The sequence below is a fragment of the Phocoena phocoena genome, chromosome 7, assembly GCF_963924675.1.
Source record: "Phocoena phocoena chromosome 7, mPhoPho1.1, whole genome shotgun sequence".
Taxonomy (NCBI): Eukaryota; Metazoa; Chordata; class Mammalia; order Artiodactyla; family Phocoenidae; genus Phocoena; species Phocoena phocoena.
The window spans coordinates 104,471,839-104,488,530 of NC_089225.1; the positions used below are offsets into that span (position 1 = coordinate 104,471,839).

The 16,692-nt window shown below is 40.6% G+C and overlaps 1 protein-coding gene across 1 annotated transcript in view; it reads right to left on the reverse strand.

Moving 5' to 3' along the window:
- Window positions 1-16,692, reverse strand: part of SPHKAP (SPHK1 interactor, AKAP domain containing) — a 98,666-nt gene that overhangs the window by 27,651 nt on the left and 54,323 nt on the right. Inside the window, exons 3-6 of the mRNA XM_065880184.1 lie at window positions 13,127-13,186; window positions 11,033-11,167; window positions 6,677-6,932; window positions 981-4,746 (exon numbers count right to left, since the gene is read on the reverse strand). Of these exons, the coding sequence (XP_065736256.1) occupies window positions 981-4,746; window positions 6,677-6,932; window positions 11,033-11,167; window positions 13,127-13,186 (4,217 nt within the window). The remainder of the gene's footprint in view (window positions 1-980; window positions 4,747-6,676; window positions 6,933-11,032; window positions 11,168-13,126; window positions 13,187-16,692) is intronic.

Sequence of the window (16,692 nt, forward strand, 5' to 3'; positions counted from 1 at the left end):
ATGTGATCTAAATATAACTAATTTCCCCTTTTGCAAATCCTGAGAATTCCGTAGTTTTAGTAAAATTCTCATGCCATTCATAACAGGTTTCTCTTGGGCAAAAGATCTCCTGGAATAAAGGCAACCATATACCTTAACCCCAAACAACAACAACCATAAAGTAAACATTTATTGAGTGTTTATAATGGCCTAGGCACTGAGGTAAGGGCTTGTGTACATTTCTTTATTTAAACCTTAAGAATCTTCTTATGATGTAATTATTACTATTATTCCCCCCCAACAGGTGAGTAAACTGAGGCAGAAATCAGCAAAATTGCTTAGAGTGATGGTTTCAAGGTTATTTAGTGGAGATCATGTTTCATAACAATTCTTTATATTGCTCCACAAAGAAAAATATATTCAATACTTAGTCCTTATGTTTTGGAAAAAGATTCAGCTCTCAAATTTCTAAGGCTGATGATGTTGTTTTGCACTTATGCTACCATGGTATACCATGCATCTAAAGGGCCAGCACTCTGGGACATGGTGTCCTTGCAAAGACCTTTAGAATAAGACAAAAAAGAAAAACTTGAGAGACCCTGGAGAAAAATGATACCAAAATATTTAATGTCAGATTCCAATATTAAAATTTATTTACATTTAACTGCTTTCAAATGGACAAGTTGATGTAATTTTCTTATTTTGCTTGAAAACTGCCATGAATTAATTTCAGAAGGTAGCATTCTATGGGAGATTAATTGTAATGGGGAGAATGATACCTCATTTCTTCTGTTGTATACATAAATCAAATTTGTTTTAGAGATTATTTAAAAAACCTTCCATCTTTCTATTATAAGTGCATAGTAACCCAGGGAGGTCAATTACTACCTCAGAAATTCAGTTCTTGTGTCAGTAAGCCCCTAAAATTTAGAATAAATACTAATTAAGATGCAAACTCCAGTCCCATGCACCCTATCTCGTCTAAGAGGTCATTGACTCACCTAGGGTTTTGGCAGGAATTCACAGTAGTGTCTCCACCCCTCGCCACATGTGGGACCTTTTCTTCTTTCAAACACTCTTCTGCTTCCTCTAGGGGGCTGCGTTTGGAAAGGACGTGTTCAGGTTCTCCAACACATTCTTCTCTCTGATCTATTTCAATCTGAATTAAAGGCACTTCCCTTGAGCAAAGTGATCGCCTGGTGTGGCTTAGAAGGACAGCATCCTGGCACGAGGAAGTTTCCTTTCTAGAATCTAAACTGTTGTGATTTGCAAGAGGCGCAGCTTTGCTTGGAGACGACATTGGGGGATGTTTGCTTTCAGTAATGGAGTTTTTCCTCGGGTAATCAGCAGGCTCCTGAACAAGCAGAGCTGGCCCACTCTGCACTCTACTCGAAGCCCATCTGCTCGCACACTTCTCCACCTGCAAGGAAGAGCCACCGGAAGCAGGCTCAGCATCAGCTGCCCGGGCGTCGTCCACTATAATTTTGTTCTTCCGCATGAGCGCTTCGATCGAGTTTGCCCACGTCTCGTGAATTAACATGTCTGTGATCTGGTCGGCCCCACCCCTCCGATACAAGCAGGAGTCAGATTTGCAGAGACCCGATGAGGAAGCGCTACTGACCTGCTGTACGCTGAGGAAATCTTGCTGGCTGTTTTGAGCAAAGCCATCTAAGGAATTGGCTTTGATGGGCACGTTCACCGTCAGCCTGGCGCCCAGGGATCTGCTGTTGGGCATGGATGACTGTCTGTAACACACCGGGGATCGCAGAGAAGGCGACAGCAAGCCAGTCGTCCAGTCCTGGCTGCTTCGTCCGGAGGAGGCGCCGTCTTTGTTCTCTCGTTCAATGTCCCTCAACATGTACCTGTAGAACTCCTCGGTGATGCTCTCGGTGCTGGACTGCTTTGAGGGACAGCTTGGCCTCACACTGAGGTGGTCATTTTTCCGGCAGGCCTGTTGCATAGCTGAGTTCAGAATACTGCTGGCATTCCTGCCTGCGTAGTAATCCAGCAGTAACTCAAACCCTCTTCCTTCATTTTCCATCTGGTTCACCATGAACCTGGAAAACTCATCGGTGATGCTCTCACAGCTCGACTGCTTGGAGACGGAGCTGGCCCTGCTAACTGGCTGGCTTAGGGTACTCATTAAACCCAGGCTATTCACATACGCCCCGGCGTTAGAGTCCTCCTCTGGAATGCTCTCACAGCTGGAGGCCTTCAGCCGGTTCCACCTGTCTCCACTGAGTAACCGACTCCGAGGATAGCTCTGGGCTTGCCAGACACCGTCCACCATACAGAACTCTGTGAGGTTCACGATCTTGGCTGCCACTTCGTCTGCGAAAGTGTTTACAGAATCTGGGACGTCCTCAAGGTTCATCGACTCGTCCACAACCCTGTTCATCAGCTTCTCTTTAAGTTCCGGGTACTCATCTGTTTTCCTCTTGATCTCGCTGAGTCGTGGTGGCTTGTGTTTCCTCACAGTGGCCCCACTGGCCTGGCTCTCTTTCTTCCTCTTCAAGGATCGGCAGGATACGTTGGGGGTAACCAGAAACTCATTCCCTCTTTTCCATGCACAGAACCAGGGCTGTTTTCCATTGGAGTTGTCAAGGCAAATCGCTGCTATTTCAGTTGCCATGGAAACAATGGTCTCTGCTAATTCTTCTGCAAAGTCTGCAATGCAGTATATGTCTGGGTGTTTTGCCGGTGGCAGGGATTGAGCAGGAAGCAGCAAATCGTTCCCTAGCAAAGACAGGTTACCTTGAACTTCATTGTTTAGAGGTGAGGCACAATTGTACTTTTCTGGAGCATTTGGACTGATGCTGTCCTCAACGTCCTGGGAACCGATGTACTTGCCGACGGTCGGTGTCATTTCTCCCTCTGAAGGGGCTCTGCATTCATTCTCATTGTGACTGGATTGTTGATGAGGGTTTGTTGTATCCTCTTCCACCATTCCCTTCAGATATGTCTCCTTGGGGGGTGTTTTAACAGACTCTCTGGGAATACAGGACACTTCAGGTTGCAGTGTGGGGTTCTGGAAGAGGACTGGCTTCTCTGGGCTCTTGCTATTTTGCCTGGGATGCTCATCATCTACAAGATCATTGACAACAAGACTCTGCATGTTGCTAAGGGGATGGCTGCTGGAGTAGTCAGTGGCTTTTGTCCATGCTCGACAAGTGGCCTGATCAGCTGGCTGGGAGTCTAGTTCGGTTTCCCTCCCTCTGATGGTCTCCTTAGAAAGGATGGTGGGACATTCACCAAGCTGTACAAGGTGGCTCATCTTCTTGAAAGTGAAGCATATCACATTGAAGAGCAGCTGATTTGTACTTTCCATTAAGGTGTCCAGGGTTTCAGATGAGTGCCTGCCATCGCTGGGGTCGATTGTTTTATTTTTCTGGTGAACTTCATCAATGGAATGCTTCAGGATAACATTAGACAGGGTCTGTGCCAGTTCATTCCCAAGGACATTTTCTGAGCACAAGGTCTGAGGCTTTGAAACAGTTTCTGTGATTCTCCTATTCATTGAGTCCATGAGGTCTCCAATGCTGCTGTAGGCATTAGGTCTTGTTAAGACCAGAGTGGCCTCCTTGAGCAATGCCTCTGCGATGGCTTCATTCCCCAGCTCCATGCTCTTCCCGGTCACTGAACCACGAAGTGGGGGGGCTGCTGCAGAAACCTCAGCGGCAGACAAGAAGCCACTTGAAGCCACAGGGCCCTTCACCTCTCCTGCTTCATCACCCAGGCCACAGACAGCGACAGCACTTGCCACCTGAGTCATGCCACACAGAGCAGATGGAAAGGAATATTTGCTGGTGGAGTGTTCCTTGAATACTCGAGATGACTGAGTTTGCACCGGTTCATTTCCTCCCAGTGGATGGTTTGAAACCAGGGATTCTTGCTCCATTTTGAATCTCTCTGTGGCCTGTGGACTGGAGACGGTTCCAATCACAGTGGCTGCACAAGCTAAGGCTACTTCTAGAGCACTCTGGGGGCGTTTGCTGGAGTTCTCTCCAGAGGGGATGCCTGGGGTCTCAAGTGAGACTTGCGTCTTGGGCCGTGAGGAGATACCTGGCTCAGGACCAGCAATGCTGCCTTCTGAACTCTGAAAGATGACAATTTGGGGGAGTTTATTCCATGACCGAGGGACCACAGTATCTTCTGTGGAGCAACCACTGGGGAGCAGTGCACTTCCCAGAGAAACACTGACTGCGGAGTCCTGGGGTAGCGTAGGCTGAGACTGAGATAATCGAATAAAGGCATCTTGCAGCACAGATTCTGCTAAATTCGTAGCATACTCGCCGGTGGTGGCTTCTCCATCTTTCATGGGAAGAATAGAGTTTGTGCCGTCTTCATGGTCTCCTGGGTCTAAACTGCTGTCATGCTCAGAGAAAGTACCACATGCAGAAGGTCCATCTCTCTTAACCATCCTTGAGAAATAAGCATTACCTGGAATACATAGTGCCTGTGATTCTCCCTCTTGACCTTTAAAATTTTCTGAATAATAATCATTTGTGGTTGGCTTATCATTTCCCACAACTTCACCTTTCCACTCTGATGGCTTGGTTGAGGGATCTAGACTCTGCAAACTTGTATCTTCTGCCACTTTTCCCAGAGATCCTTCTGTTTTAATCAATGGTGTATGATATTTGCTAACATATTTATCTTCCAAAGCATAAAGTAACTTTTCCTTTTTGTAATTCCATTCCTCCCGAGTGGCTTCCTTTGGCTTTTTATTTTCCAAAGCATTGTCTGAGACATTTATATTTTCATAACCTAGTGAAGAGAAAATGAGGGCCACTATTATTTTGTATTTATTTTCTTTTTTAAGACTTCATTTTTTAAAGAGCAGTTTTAGGTTAAAATTGAGACAATACACAGAGATTTCTCATATATCCCCTGCCTCCACACGTGTGTAGATTTCTCTATTTTGAGCTCCTCCCGCAAGAGTGGTACATTTGTTACAACTGAAAAACCCATAATAACACATCAGAATCACCCAGAGTCCACAGTTACCTTAGGGTTCATTCTTGCTGCTGTACGTTCTATGGGTTTAGACATGTATAATGGCATACATCCATCATTACGGTGTTGTACTGGTTTCACTGGCCAAAAAATCCTCTGTGCTCCAGCGATTCATCCCTTTGACTACCATCTGCACCCTTGCCAAACTCCTGGCAACCACTGATCTTTTTTACTGTATCCGTGGTTTTGCTTTTTCTAGAATACAGGCTTTTCAGATTGGCTTATTTCATTTACTAATATGCATTTAATTTTCCTTCCTATCTTTTCATGAATAGCTTGTTTCTTTTAAGTGCTGTATAATATACCTGCGATTACATTTTAGATAGCAGGTTTCCATGAGTCTAAAATAACATTTAATTCCTAAAGATGATTTACAGAATCAGGTATCTTTATTTTTTTTAAATAGCATTTTGAATGTTTCTTTAAGAAAAATGAATCCGAAAAATCTTTTGAGTTTCATTGTGGACTGCCACTCAACGAAGTGGCCTTCAATGCGGGGTACAAATGCAAGTGCTAGCTAGAGTGCGGGAGGGCATTTGGGAGCTGAGGGCTGGTCACCATGTTTCAGGGAGAAAGTAACACAGACAATTGTGTCTTGAAGTTTCCCAGTGGGTACAGGAGGAGAAGGGAGGACGTTCAGGTCACCTAAATCATGGCCTTGTTGAAAGAGTTATTCTAAAGTTGGCACAGGATTTGCCCCAAGGACAGTGGAAACAGCATATGGGGTATCCCTTCCTCTGTGGGGAAGAGTAACCCATTGTTCACTGAGCTACAGACGTAGACGTAGAGAACGGACCTGTGGACACGGAGGGGAAGGGGAGGGTAGGACGAATTGAGAGATTAGGATTGACATATTACACTACCATGTGTAAAGTAGCTAGCTAGTGGGAACATGCTATAAAGCACAGGGAGCTCAGCTCGGTGCTCTGTGACCACCTAGATGAGTGGGATGGGGTGGGTGGGAGGGAGGTCCAAAAGGGAGGGTACACGTGTATACATATAGCTGATTCATTTCATTGTACAGCAGAAACTAACACAACACTGTAAAGCAATTAAAAAAAAGAATGAATAAATGAAAGCTAAGCACTTTCCTGGGTTATTTCCTTCTGTACTGACAACAATAATAGTTAAATATAATAAATATGTATGGTTAAATGATATATATATATAACAAACATATGGTTAAATATAATAGTGCTAAGAGCACTGCTATACTCCCAAATTGTGGACAAGGAAACTGGGGCTCAAAAAGACTGGATAACTGACCCCAGGTCTCACAGCCTCAAAGAGGCAGTGCTATGATTCAGGTCAATCTAACTCAGTTTCAACTAATACATGGCTTTAATGGAAAATTTAGGGACGTTAACTTTCCTCCAAGTGATAGTCTCCATCTCTTGGCAGGCAGGAGGATTTTGTTTTAAAACACATAGATTTCCTTCAGCATCCCTAAGGCATCTTTAGGGAGAATGGGGCCATCTAACCATTAAATCTGTTAAAGTGCCTCCGTCAGCATCCCCACTAGTGTTTTCTTACTCTCTCTCCCTCTTTAAACTCCTTAAGTGAAGGTTGTGATGTGTCAGCCAAACTGATGTGGCCTGAAACTTTTCTGAAATTTAACCCAGACATTTTTATAGGGTGACTAATTTCAGGATGCACATTCGTTTTATTGGAAAGTTCTCACCGTTCCTATATTCTTCCACATCGCTTTCCTCCTCCAAGTGCTCGGATGCGGTAAGAAAGTCTTCTTCAATTGAAGACAAGGAACAGTTTGTGTCATCCTCCACTTTTAAGATGTTTGTTTCCAGGTGGAGCTGCCGCTCCTGCACCAGTTCCAGACCAATCAAAAATTTGTTGATTTCAAAGATGATGCAATTGGTACTGTTTGGTCTGTTCCCTCTTGCACACTGGACCAAGCAGATATCTGACGACCAAGGACACTAAAAGCAGAGAGAGAAAAAGGCATTTGTTAAAAGAGAAAATATAAAACCATTCCCTCTGACCTTTCTTCTTCTATCAATCTCTCCTGTTAGAAGGAACGGGGACCTTTAAAATATTTGGAATATTTTCTGGGCTTTTATTGATGAACTGCTTGAAAAAAATTCAAGTGGTGCTTGGGGAACACAGGGTACCCAGGAGAAAGTTTGACTTAGTGGAAAATAGACTAATTATATCACATATTTTTGTTCTCTCCTGTCAAAGCAAAAATTGCCCTGGGCCACATTTACCAGGCACTGAAGACCTTACTCAAAGTTATTAAAATAGGAGAGAGAGGCCAGAACAGAGCTGGACCACAGCTCCACTGAAACAAAAGGCAATTGGGTATTTAAGAGCTAGCATAGGAGGATTGACATCCATCTGCGTTTGGTATGGAAAAGTAAACTTTCTTGTATCTTCTTGGCTGGAGGTAGTCTTGCAAATTGGAGCAAAGTGCCCGCGGAAGTCAGGCTCCCACCCTTCCACAGAGACAGGAACACTAGCTTCGCTGATGGTTACATTTCAAAGAGATGGGTCCTAGATCCTTCAGAAAGACATTCTTGGGTTGTAAAATTGGCAAAAGGCTTTTAAAACAATTTACATCTCAATGGGGCAGAGAAACAATTTATAACGATCTTTTCTAAAGTAAATGTTCTGAGAAAAGGGAGGTTTAGGGCCTGAAGTCAGGAGGAAGGCTGTCTAAAGCTTAACCAAGCTGAGGGGAAAGTTCAGGCTGTCTTGGGCACCCCTCTTGATTAAATTGAATCCCAGGTTCTCAGATCAGTATCTTTTTCTGCCTTGGTGATATTCAATACAACCTCTGCCAGTACTTCAGACGGATAAGGAGTATTTTCTCAATTACAGTTAAACTTTATAATTTGTATTGTTCGTTTGAAGAAGTAGCCAAAATGAGATTTAAAGAAATCCCCTGGAAGTGAACGAATTCTGTCTAAAGGATGGGCATATGGGGACAGCAGTGAAGGAGGTCAAATCATTGGCTGGTGTCCCACCGAGACCTGTTAATTCTGTTCAGTTCCAGGGTTACAGACTGTCTCCCTATTCTCTGCTACACATTTTCACTCGTCATAGTATTATTCATTAGAATAGCAGTAAAAAAAAGTTTTGATTGCCCACGCACAGATTACTAGTAAATCACAGACATGTCTTGTGCATTACAAAAATGAAAACAATCTTGTAAGAGGAACAATATGCTTATTTATAGTAATTTTTAAGAGAAAATTATTTGAATGGAAACAACAGTTAGTGGACAAAGGGAAGCGAAATAAACTTATCTCAAATGGAATTCAAAATGTTTGGAAATATTTTATGTCCTAAACGGGATTATTTAAAACATGCTGACTGTGGTTGGAGTTACTTAGGTCTCATCCTAGTTAACCTGACATTTTAGAATCCTTGAGTCTGAATGTATGTGTGTGTGTGAGTGGTGAGGATGTGTATATGGAGAGGAACACATACACATAGACATTTATACTGTATTTCTGGAGTTTATCTTTTTCTGACATAAATATGATTTATCAATCTCTTTGATTGCATATTATAATTAGAGTAATTCTAGGACAGATGATTATAAAATGAAAAATTCAGTAGTTCTCTAAGGGTCCAGGGATCCCTAGGGGGCTCAGAAATAGGATTTATCTCTGTGCTTATGTGATTAGGTCTGTTCTCAAGGAAGGTGGTCCATAATCTTGCTTTTCAAAGTGTGGGTTTTGTACTAGCAGCCTCAGCATCACATGGGAGCTTGTTACAAATGTATAATCTCAGACTCCACCCCAGACCTACTAAATCAGAATCTGCGTTTTCAAGGAATCTTTTGGTGATTCCAACATGCATTAACATTTGAGAAGTATTGGTCTATATCTTTTATGAAATTCACGAAGGATCTGTGCTCCCCTAAATGGTGAGGACCCACTGCTATAGAGTAATGAGAGCTGGCTTGATTAATTTTCTTTCCACTGAATTCAGACATAATATACTAAAGTGAAATTTGATAGATAGATACTTTCTGAGTGCCTATTATATGCAAGGTATGCTGGGAGATACAAACATGAATCAAATAATTACTCTAGGGGTTGGAGCATAACATACTCCCAGTAGATCAGACATGAATAAAAATAAAGTTGAACTGTAAGAAGTTGTCAGATTTGCAGGTCAAGATTATTGCATATTGTCATTTCCTATCATTTAGCCTAAATATAAATAACAAAGTGAAATGGGGTAGGAATCAAAAGAAATGTTAAGAAAGCGATATGAGCAGTTAAATAATACTTCAAGACAGGCTTAGGGAAAGGAGGTTGTTATTAAACATTCAATGTTACACCGCTGTGGTACCCTTAGGAAGAAAATGTATTTTCTTTACAATCTTCTTGAAAGTAAATAACCATCCTGAGAGGCTTAGGTAAATGATGGCAAACAATGGAGCCTGTAAAATAATGGGGGATATTATTATATAACTTTTATGATAGTCTACTAGGTGTCTGCATACCTTATGACCTTTAATGCAAACAATTTTCTATGAGGTGTCTGTCGCTACTGCTCTGTTACAGATGAGAAATCAGAAGCACAGAAAGGCTGACCGATCCTTTCAAAGTCACAGAAATATAACGTGGAAGAGCCAGCAATGCAATCCAGGTCTGCTGGACTCCAATTCCTGTGTTCTTTCCAACTCTCCTCATGGAGAGTTTAATTAGAAATCGTTACTGACAGGCCTGGTGCCGAAACCACTCTTAAAACTAAGCTTTGAGAATTGATTTTGGTTATCATGGTTTTGCCTAGTACAAAGAGAGGATACTTAGAGCTGTTTATTCTCTTTTCCAACAATTCATTTTCTCACTAAGGAAATGTGTCATTAGATTGACAGGGAAGAATTTTGTTCTAGGCTTGATGAGCAAATTGTAACAGGCCGTGTGTAGATTTTCATTAAGTATCTGGAGTACGGCAAGAAAAAGTGGGTGGACCTCTGAATTTTTTGATATTTTGAAGGATTAAAGAATAAAAGAAGATTTAAAAACGTTCCAGCAAAACTAAAACACAAGGAAGAGAAATTTGTCAGAGGAAAACACATGCTCATTATTTTAAACTGGAGCTATCACTATCAACACATCTTATTTGAGAAAATTTGCGATCTTTTATACAGTATGTCTTTAGAAATCTTTTATGTGTTTTTCTGTAAATTGGTTAAACAATTTAAAATTTTAAAGTTTTCTTCAGTGTTATAATGATATATCTAATAATAATGAACATTAGTAGATTGAATGATAATAATAGTATTTTAAATTCTACTTTATTTTCAGTAATCTTCTTTTATTCTGGGAACTTCATTTTTGGGCCTAGGAAACTCCATTTCCATCTTTGGGGCTGCTATCCTTTTTTGTTTTTTTTTGCGGTACGCGGGCGTCTCACTGTTGTGGCCTCTCCCTCTGCGGAGCACAGGCTCTGGACGTGCAGGCTCAGTGGCCATGGCTCACGGGCCCAGCCGCTCCGCGGCATGTGGGATCCTCCCGGACAGGGGCACGAACCTGCATCCCCTGCATCGGCAGGCAGACTCTCAACCACTGCGCCACCAGGGAAGCCCTATCGTATATTTATTAGCTTGGCTGGTTTGATATATCCTAAGAAATAAATAGTATCCGGAAAGAAGAAATTGTGCGATTCTAGGACCACAAGGTATGAATTAGAATTTGGCTATTGTTCCTGAAACAGAAGACAATTCTGTTTTTGATTATCCGGTAGATTTGTAGAAAACCAAGCTAACCAACCAATGCCTAGTGTGTCTGCTTTAGTTTAAGTGCAACTCAGCACCATAAACTTGAGAAGATAACACATGTCAGGAGTTGATGTAAGGGAAACTCTGTCAAGCTATGAGGGGCAATATTTAAGAGAAATACAAGTAAAGCCTATTCTTGAATACAAGGACATTTTTGATTCTTATGCTATGGGAGTCTATGTATAGCATCTATTTGGGCCTTGTACTGATTTGTGTCAAGAGCTGACCACAGATAACTTATTACTAGTGAATAGGTTATCAAGAGCTTATATTTCTTACCTGCGAAACTTCAAAATCTGCCTGGAGATTTCCAGATGTTAACCCACTTAGGAGGACAATTTCATTTTCTTTTGGCTTTTGGACGTTCATGGAGCTTATAAGTTTTGGAAGATCTGGTGAGACATTGACCAATTTCTGTAGAACAAGAATCTTTATTAGCTTAGATGTTTTATTTTCATTTCTAAAATACTACCCCAAAATTATTTTACTTGCAAAAATAATATACTCAGTAACAATTCATAATCTAGATTACTTAATCTATTAAGATTATTACTAGAAGAGATTGTATAAAATTGAAGCATAAGGTTTAGATGGGAATAGAAAATTTCCTAAACATAAAGATTTAAACATTTTTACTTCTAAGTTTTCCGAAGTAAACACTTAATGATTATTGTGACACCACAGTTATACATGATAGTTTGGGAACTTTTTCCTTTAAATCCTTGAATAAGAAACCCGTGAACTAATAATGATGTGTTCTAATAAAGTCAACAATAATATTAATAATAAAATAATTACTAACATTGATTTTTCTGTATGTATTGATTACAAGACACCATTAAGGACTGTACATATGTTACACTACTGTCTTCAATCACTGCAACACCCCTATATGGATTGTACCACTATTACTTTCCTTTCACTCATAAGTAGCCTCAGATCCAGAGAAGATGAGATGAGTTCCTTGAACACCTTTATGTAGCTTATTCAGTTTAGGTGTACCCTTAGGCATAGCAGATGGTGGTCTCAAATCACACCTAAGTTCGTTAAATACAATGTTCTTTTTTTTTCTCTTTGCTTTAGTCTTTTATTGTGGTAGACATATATACTTAATTTTCTTTTACATATCAAAACCTGAGAACACAAGCAGGGAATACTAAGAGATTCATACACAGCACAGATTAATTAGAAATACACATCTACATATGCATTTTATAGATTCTAAAAACGTGATTTCCGTAATATTACCAAATTTCCATTTCACATATATTTAAAAATTAATATCTGTAATCTATTTGCATATTTAAATACTGTAATAGCTGTGCCAAAGATCACTGCTGAAACAGTTTTGTTTTCATGAAGATCACATTAATCAGAGAAATGAGTAGGAAAAAATGCTGTTCAGTTATAATGCGTCTTTTCTATGTCATAAGGTTTGGTGGAAACACAGTTCTTAAGATGTCAATTGCTTTGGTCCTTCCTGCTCTCTCTTTGATGTACCCTGCACCATAATTCCATCAAATGAAATTATATGTACAATTTCTTTTGAAGATCTCTCCAGTACTACACTGATGAGTGGTATTTTGGAGCTCGGTGGAAGTCAAATAATAAAGAATCTGTATGGGCAATTGAGCTGGAGAACTTCAGGTGCAGCATCGTCAAGAAGAGAACATTGCGGGAGTAACTGAGTAACTGCAGGTCTACCATAGTGTGATAATCAGGTGGCCAATGGTGTGCTTTTATTCGTTAAAGAGTGTTACACCAAATAGTGAAATCAAACCACCTTCAGCTTTGGGAATGAATCCTTCCCACTGTAACCACAGGCTCTAGTTCCGAAGGATTGAGTGGGCCTTCAAGGTGTCGCATGTTGTCAAGGATTTACATCAGGATCTTAACACCTTGGATGAGCTTGGAACATTTAGCTGCCGCAGAGTGCAAAAAGTTTGAGTCCCAGATGAGTGTAGGGCTAGGAAACTGAGGTTAGATATAAAACATTTGATGAAAGCAGCAGGAAGGACAAAGCAGAGGGAAGAGCTAGCTGGTATCAAGCGGGTTTTGCAAAAACCTTGGAAAAGTCATCACAGACAGAGTGTTTGAGAGTGGAGAAGGAGAGAGTAAAAAAGCCACTCCTAGGCCCTGGCAGGCAGGAGAAAGCATCTGTCTACTGGGGAAAGCAAGTTTCACAAATATAAGGAGGGCAAGCTGTGTAGGAAAGTGACGGGAAAGGGGTCAGGGAGATGGGCTGTGATGAAACCACCTAATTAAAGAGTCTCCTACAAAGTGAGCATCATTTAAATGGAGTCATGTTAGTTCTCTCATCAGTACAGCCAGTCCTTGAAGTGAGTTCCCAGAGAGCCCAGTTCCCAGTGCTACCTGCTGCAGGTGCTCTGTACTGCATGCATCCTTGTTCACATCCAGGTTCACAAAGCAGACCTGGGAAAGAGGGCAAATATTGTCAATTAAGTGAAAAACATGACAGTCATTTTTTTTAAAAAGATGTTGGGGGTAGGAGTTTATTAATTAATTAATTAATTTTTGCTGTGCTGCATCTTCGTTTCTGTGCGAGAGCACAGAAGGAGGCCACTCTTCATCGCGGTGCGCGGGCCTCTCACTATGGCGGCCTCTTTTGTTGCGGAGCACAGGCTCCAGACGCTCAGGCTCAGTAGTTGTGGCTCACGAGCCTAGTTGCTCCGCAGCATGTGAGATCCTCCCAGACCAGAGCTCGAACCCGTGTCCCCTGCATTAGCAGGCAGATTCTCAACCACTGTGCCACCAGGGAAGTCCCATGACAGTCATTTCTGAAGAAAGCAGGAATTAGTTTGGGGCAAATGATTAGAGAGTCGTACATATCTTGTGTAGTCGATCTGGCCTAGAAACAGCCATCTTACCTTTGGGCGTCTGCACCCAATTCCTACTCATAGTTCCAACTGATCCCACCAAATGCCCTCCGTCTTTCATGGCCCGACAAACAAAACAAAGCCCCTTTGTATGGAACCAGTGTAACAGTCCCAAGAAAATCTTCAGGTTTATAAAGTGTTGTCAAATCTCATGAAATAGGAAAAAGATTTGTAATACTCTCAACCTCTGTTTATAATTGCAACAAACACTACTTGCTGTTTCCCTCTTTCCTCTTATTTCCTGCTCCCTTTCTCCACCACTTTTCATATCATGTACGATCAATGGATTTCTCTGTCTCATTGTTTTAGTTAATTTTAATGTATTTCATCTTGTTGTAGAGTTTACCTCTTCTGTAGCTATCTTAATTAAGTGTTTGAATAAGTAAGAGTATGAAAGCAACAGCTACAAGATTAAATAATAATTCAGAGCAACAGTAAAAGAATTGTACAATTTAAACACATCACATAGATTAAACAAACCACCATGGGCATTCAGATGGGAACGGTGAGAAGAAAATTTTAAGAAAATTTGCAAAGAGACGAGATACGTTATTGAGAGATAAATAGGATTTTGGTGGGTAAGGAAAGAGACTGACATCCCTGGGAGGTCAGATAGTATGAGTAATATTTGGAGGTAGGAAAGAGCAATGCCCTGTAAAGAAGCAGGGAGAGAGTCTGGTTGCAGCAAAGTCCTGGAGAAAGAAAAGTGTTAGAAATAAGGTCTTGGAAGGTTCATGTTAAATGAAGTCATGCAAATGAAGTTTTACAATATTTTACTAAAAATCATTCAAAGGTTTTTATTCCTAACATGTCGATTTGATCATACAAAACTGGATGAGAACATTAATTATCTGGGTATTTAGTCAGACGTTTGGACTTAAGTAGATGCCTGCAAGCATATGGGGGTTTCTGATTTCAGTTAGTCGTTTGAGGTCATAGTTTCTTAGAGTCCATTCTTTTTCTTTTTGAGGGAAAAAGAACTGTAATTGAAAGATTTTGGGAAAGGCTTTAAAAACTAAAATGGTTATATACTGCTGAAGTGTAAAGATCTCTACTGTCTTTATCCCAAGTATTGGGAGATTTCTTCAAGTTTCCTGGGCTCAAAATATCTTTGCAGTGCATCCTACAGTATTTCTTCTTAAGAATAACTCGATGGGCATTTGGGGCAAGGAAGGGCATGAAATGCCACCCTCACTCTCATTCAGAGGTTCTCTTCTTTTGGGTTAATAAGATGGGTAAACAGGGAAGATTCAGGCTGAGTCCTTTTGCAGACAATGCAAATGGAAGCATAAATAGTAGGTGATGCTTGGAAGGGGTTCATGATCTAGAGGAGTTTGAGAATATTCATATAATGATAGTTACTTTGCCCTTGGAAAATTGGTTCAATATCCATTAGTACTCAGGGACTTTTCTTCACATGCAACTGGGATGACAGTTATTGAATTGATTAGACAATTTTCCATTCACCTTAAAGAAAGTTGCATTACTGGCCCCTGGGCATCACAAAGCTCTATTATCTTATTTCCCAGTGGGAGAGGGCAAAGCAGAGAGACCAAAGAAAAGCATCTATAACAACCATTTATCTGCCCTCCAATATTGTCTTTAGTTTCTGAAGATGAACAATTTTTTCATTAATTTTCGGCTACAATGTGAAACTCTACCTATATTCAGAGGAAACCATCCATACTTGCTAGCTGGGCCAAGACCAAAACAAAGCAAGACATAAACCAACCACTTGCTTATATTTAGTCTGTATATATTTCTGCAGCTTGGTGGTAGGGGAGGTTTTTAGGGCCTGATGTACATCCAATTTTAGGAGACCTTCTTTTAGAAAAAGAATGATGAAATTCAAAATTAGATGTGAAAGTGAATATTTATTTATTTAGAAGGAGAAAAGAAATCACAAAAAGACTCAAATTTAAAAAGACTGACAATAGAAAGCCCAGAGATAAACCCACACACATATGGTCACCTTATCTTTGATAAAGGAGGCAAGAATATACAATGGAGAAAAGATAGCCTCTTCAATAAGTGGTGCTGGAAAAACTGGACAGTTACATGTAAAAGAATGAAATTAGAACACTCCCTAACACCATACACAAAAATTAACTCAAAATGGATTAAAGACCTAAATGTAAGGCCAGACACTATCAAACTCTTAGAGGAAAACATAGGCAGAACACTCTATGACATAAATCACAGCAAGATCCTTTTGGACCCACCCCCTAAAGTAATGGAAATAAAAACAAAAATAAACAAATGGGACCTAATGAAACTTCAAAGCTTTTGCACAGCAAAGGAAACCAAAAACAAGACCAAAAGACAACCCTCAGAATGGGAGAAAATATTTGCCAGTGAAGCAACTGACAAAGGATTTATCTCCAAAATTTACAAGCAGCTCATGCAGCTCAATAACAAAAAAACAAACAACCCAATCCAAAAATGGGCAGAAGACCTAAACAGACATTTCTCCAAAGAAGATATACAGATTGCCAACAAACACATGAAAGAACGCTCAACATCATTAATCATTAGAGAAACGCAAATCAAAACTACAATGTGATGTCACCTCACACCAGTCAGAATGGCCATCATCAAAAAATCTACAAACAATAAATGCTGGAGAGGGTGTGGAGAAAAGGGAACCCTCATACACTGTTGGTGGGAATGTGAATTGATACAGCCACTGTGGAGAACAGTTTGGAGGTTCCTTAAAAAACTAAAAATAGAACTACCATATGACCCAGCAATCCCACTACTGGGCATATACCCTGAGAAAACCATAATTCAAAAAGAGTCATGTACCAAAATGTTCATTGCAGCTCTATTTACAATAGCCAGGACATGGAAGCAACCTAAGTGTCCATCGACAGATGAATGGATAAAGAAGATGCGGCACATGTATACAATGGAATATTACTCAGCCATAAAACGGAACGAAATTGAGTTATTTGTAGTGAGGTGGATGGACCTAGAGTCTGTCAAAAAGATTGAAGTAAGTCAGAAGGAGAAAAACAAATACCATATGCTAACACATATATA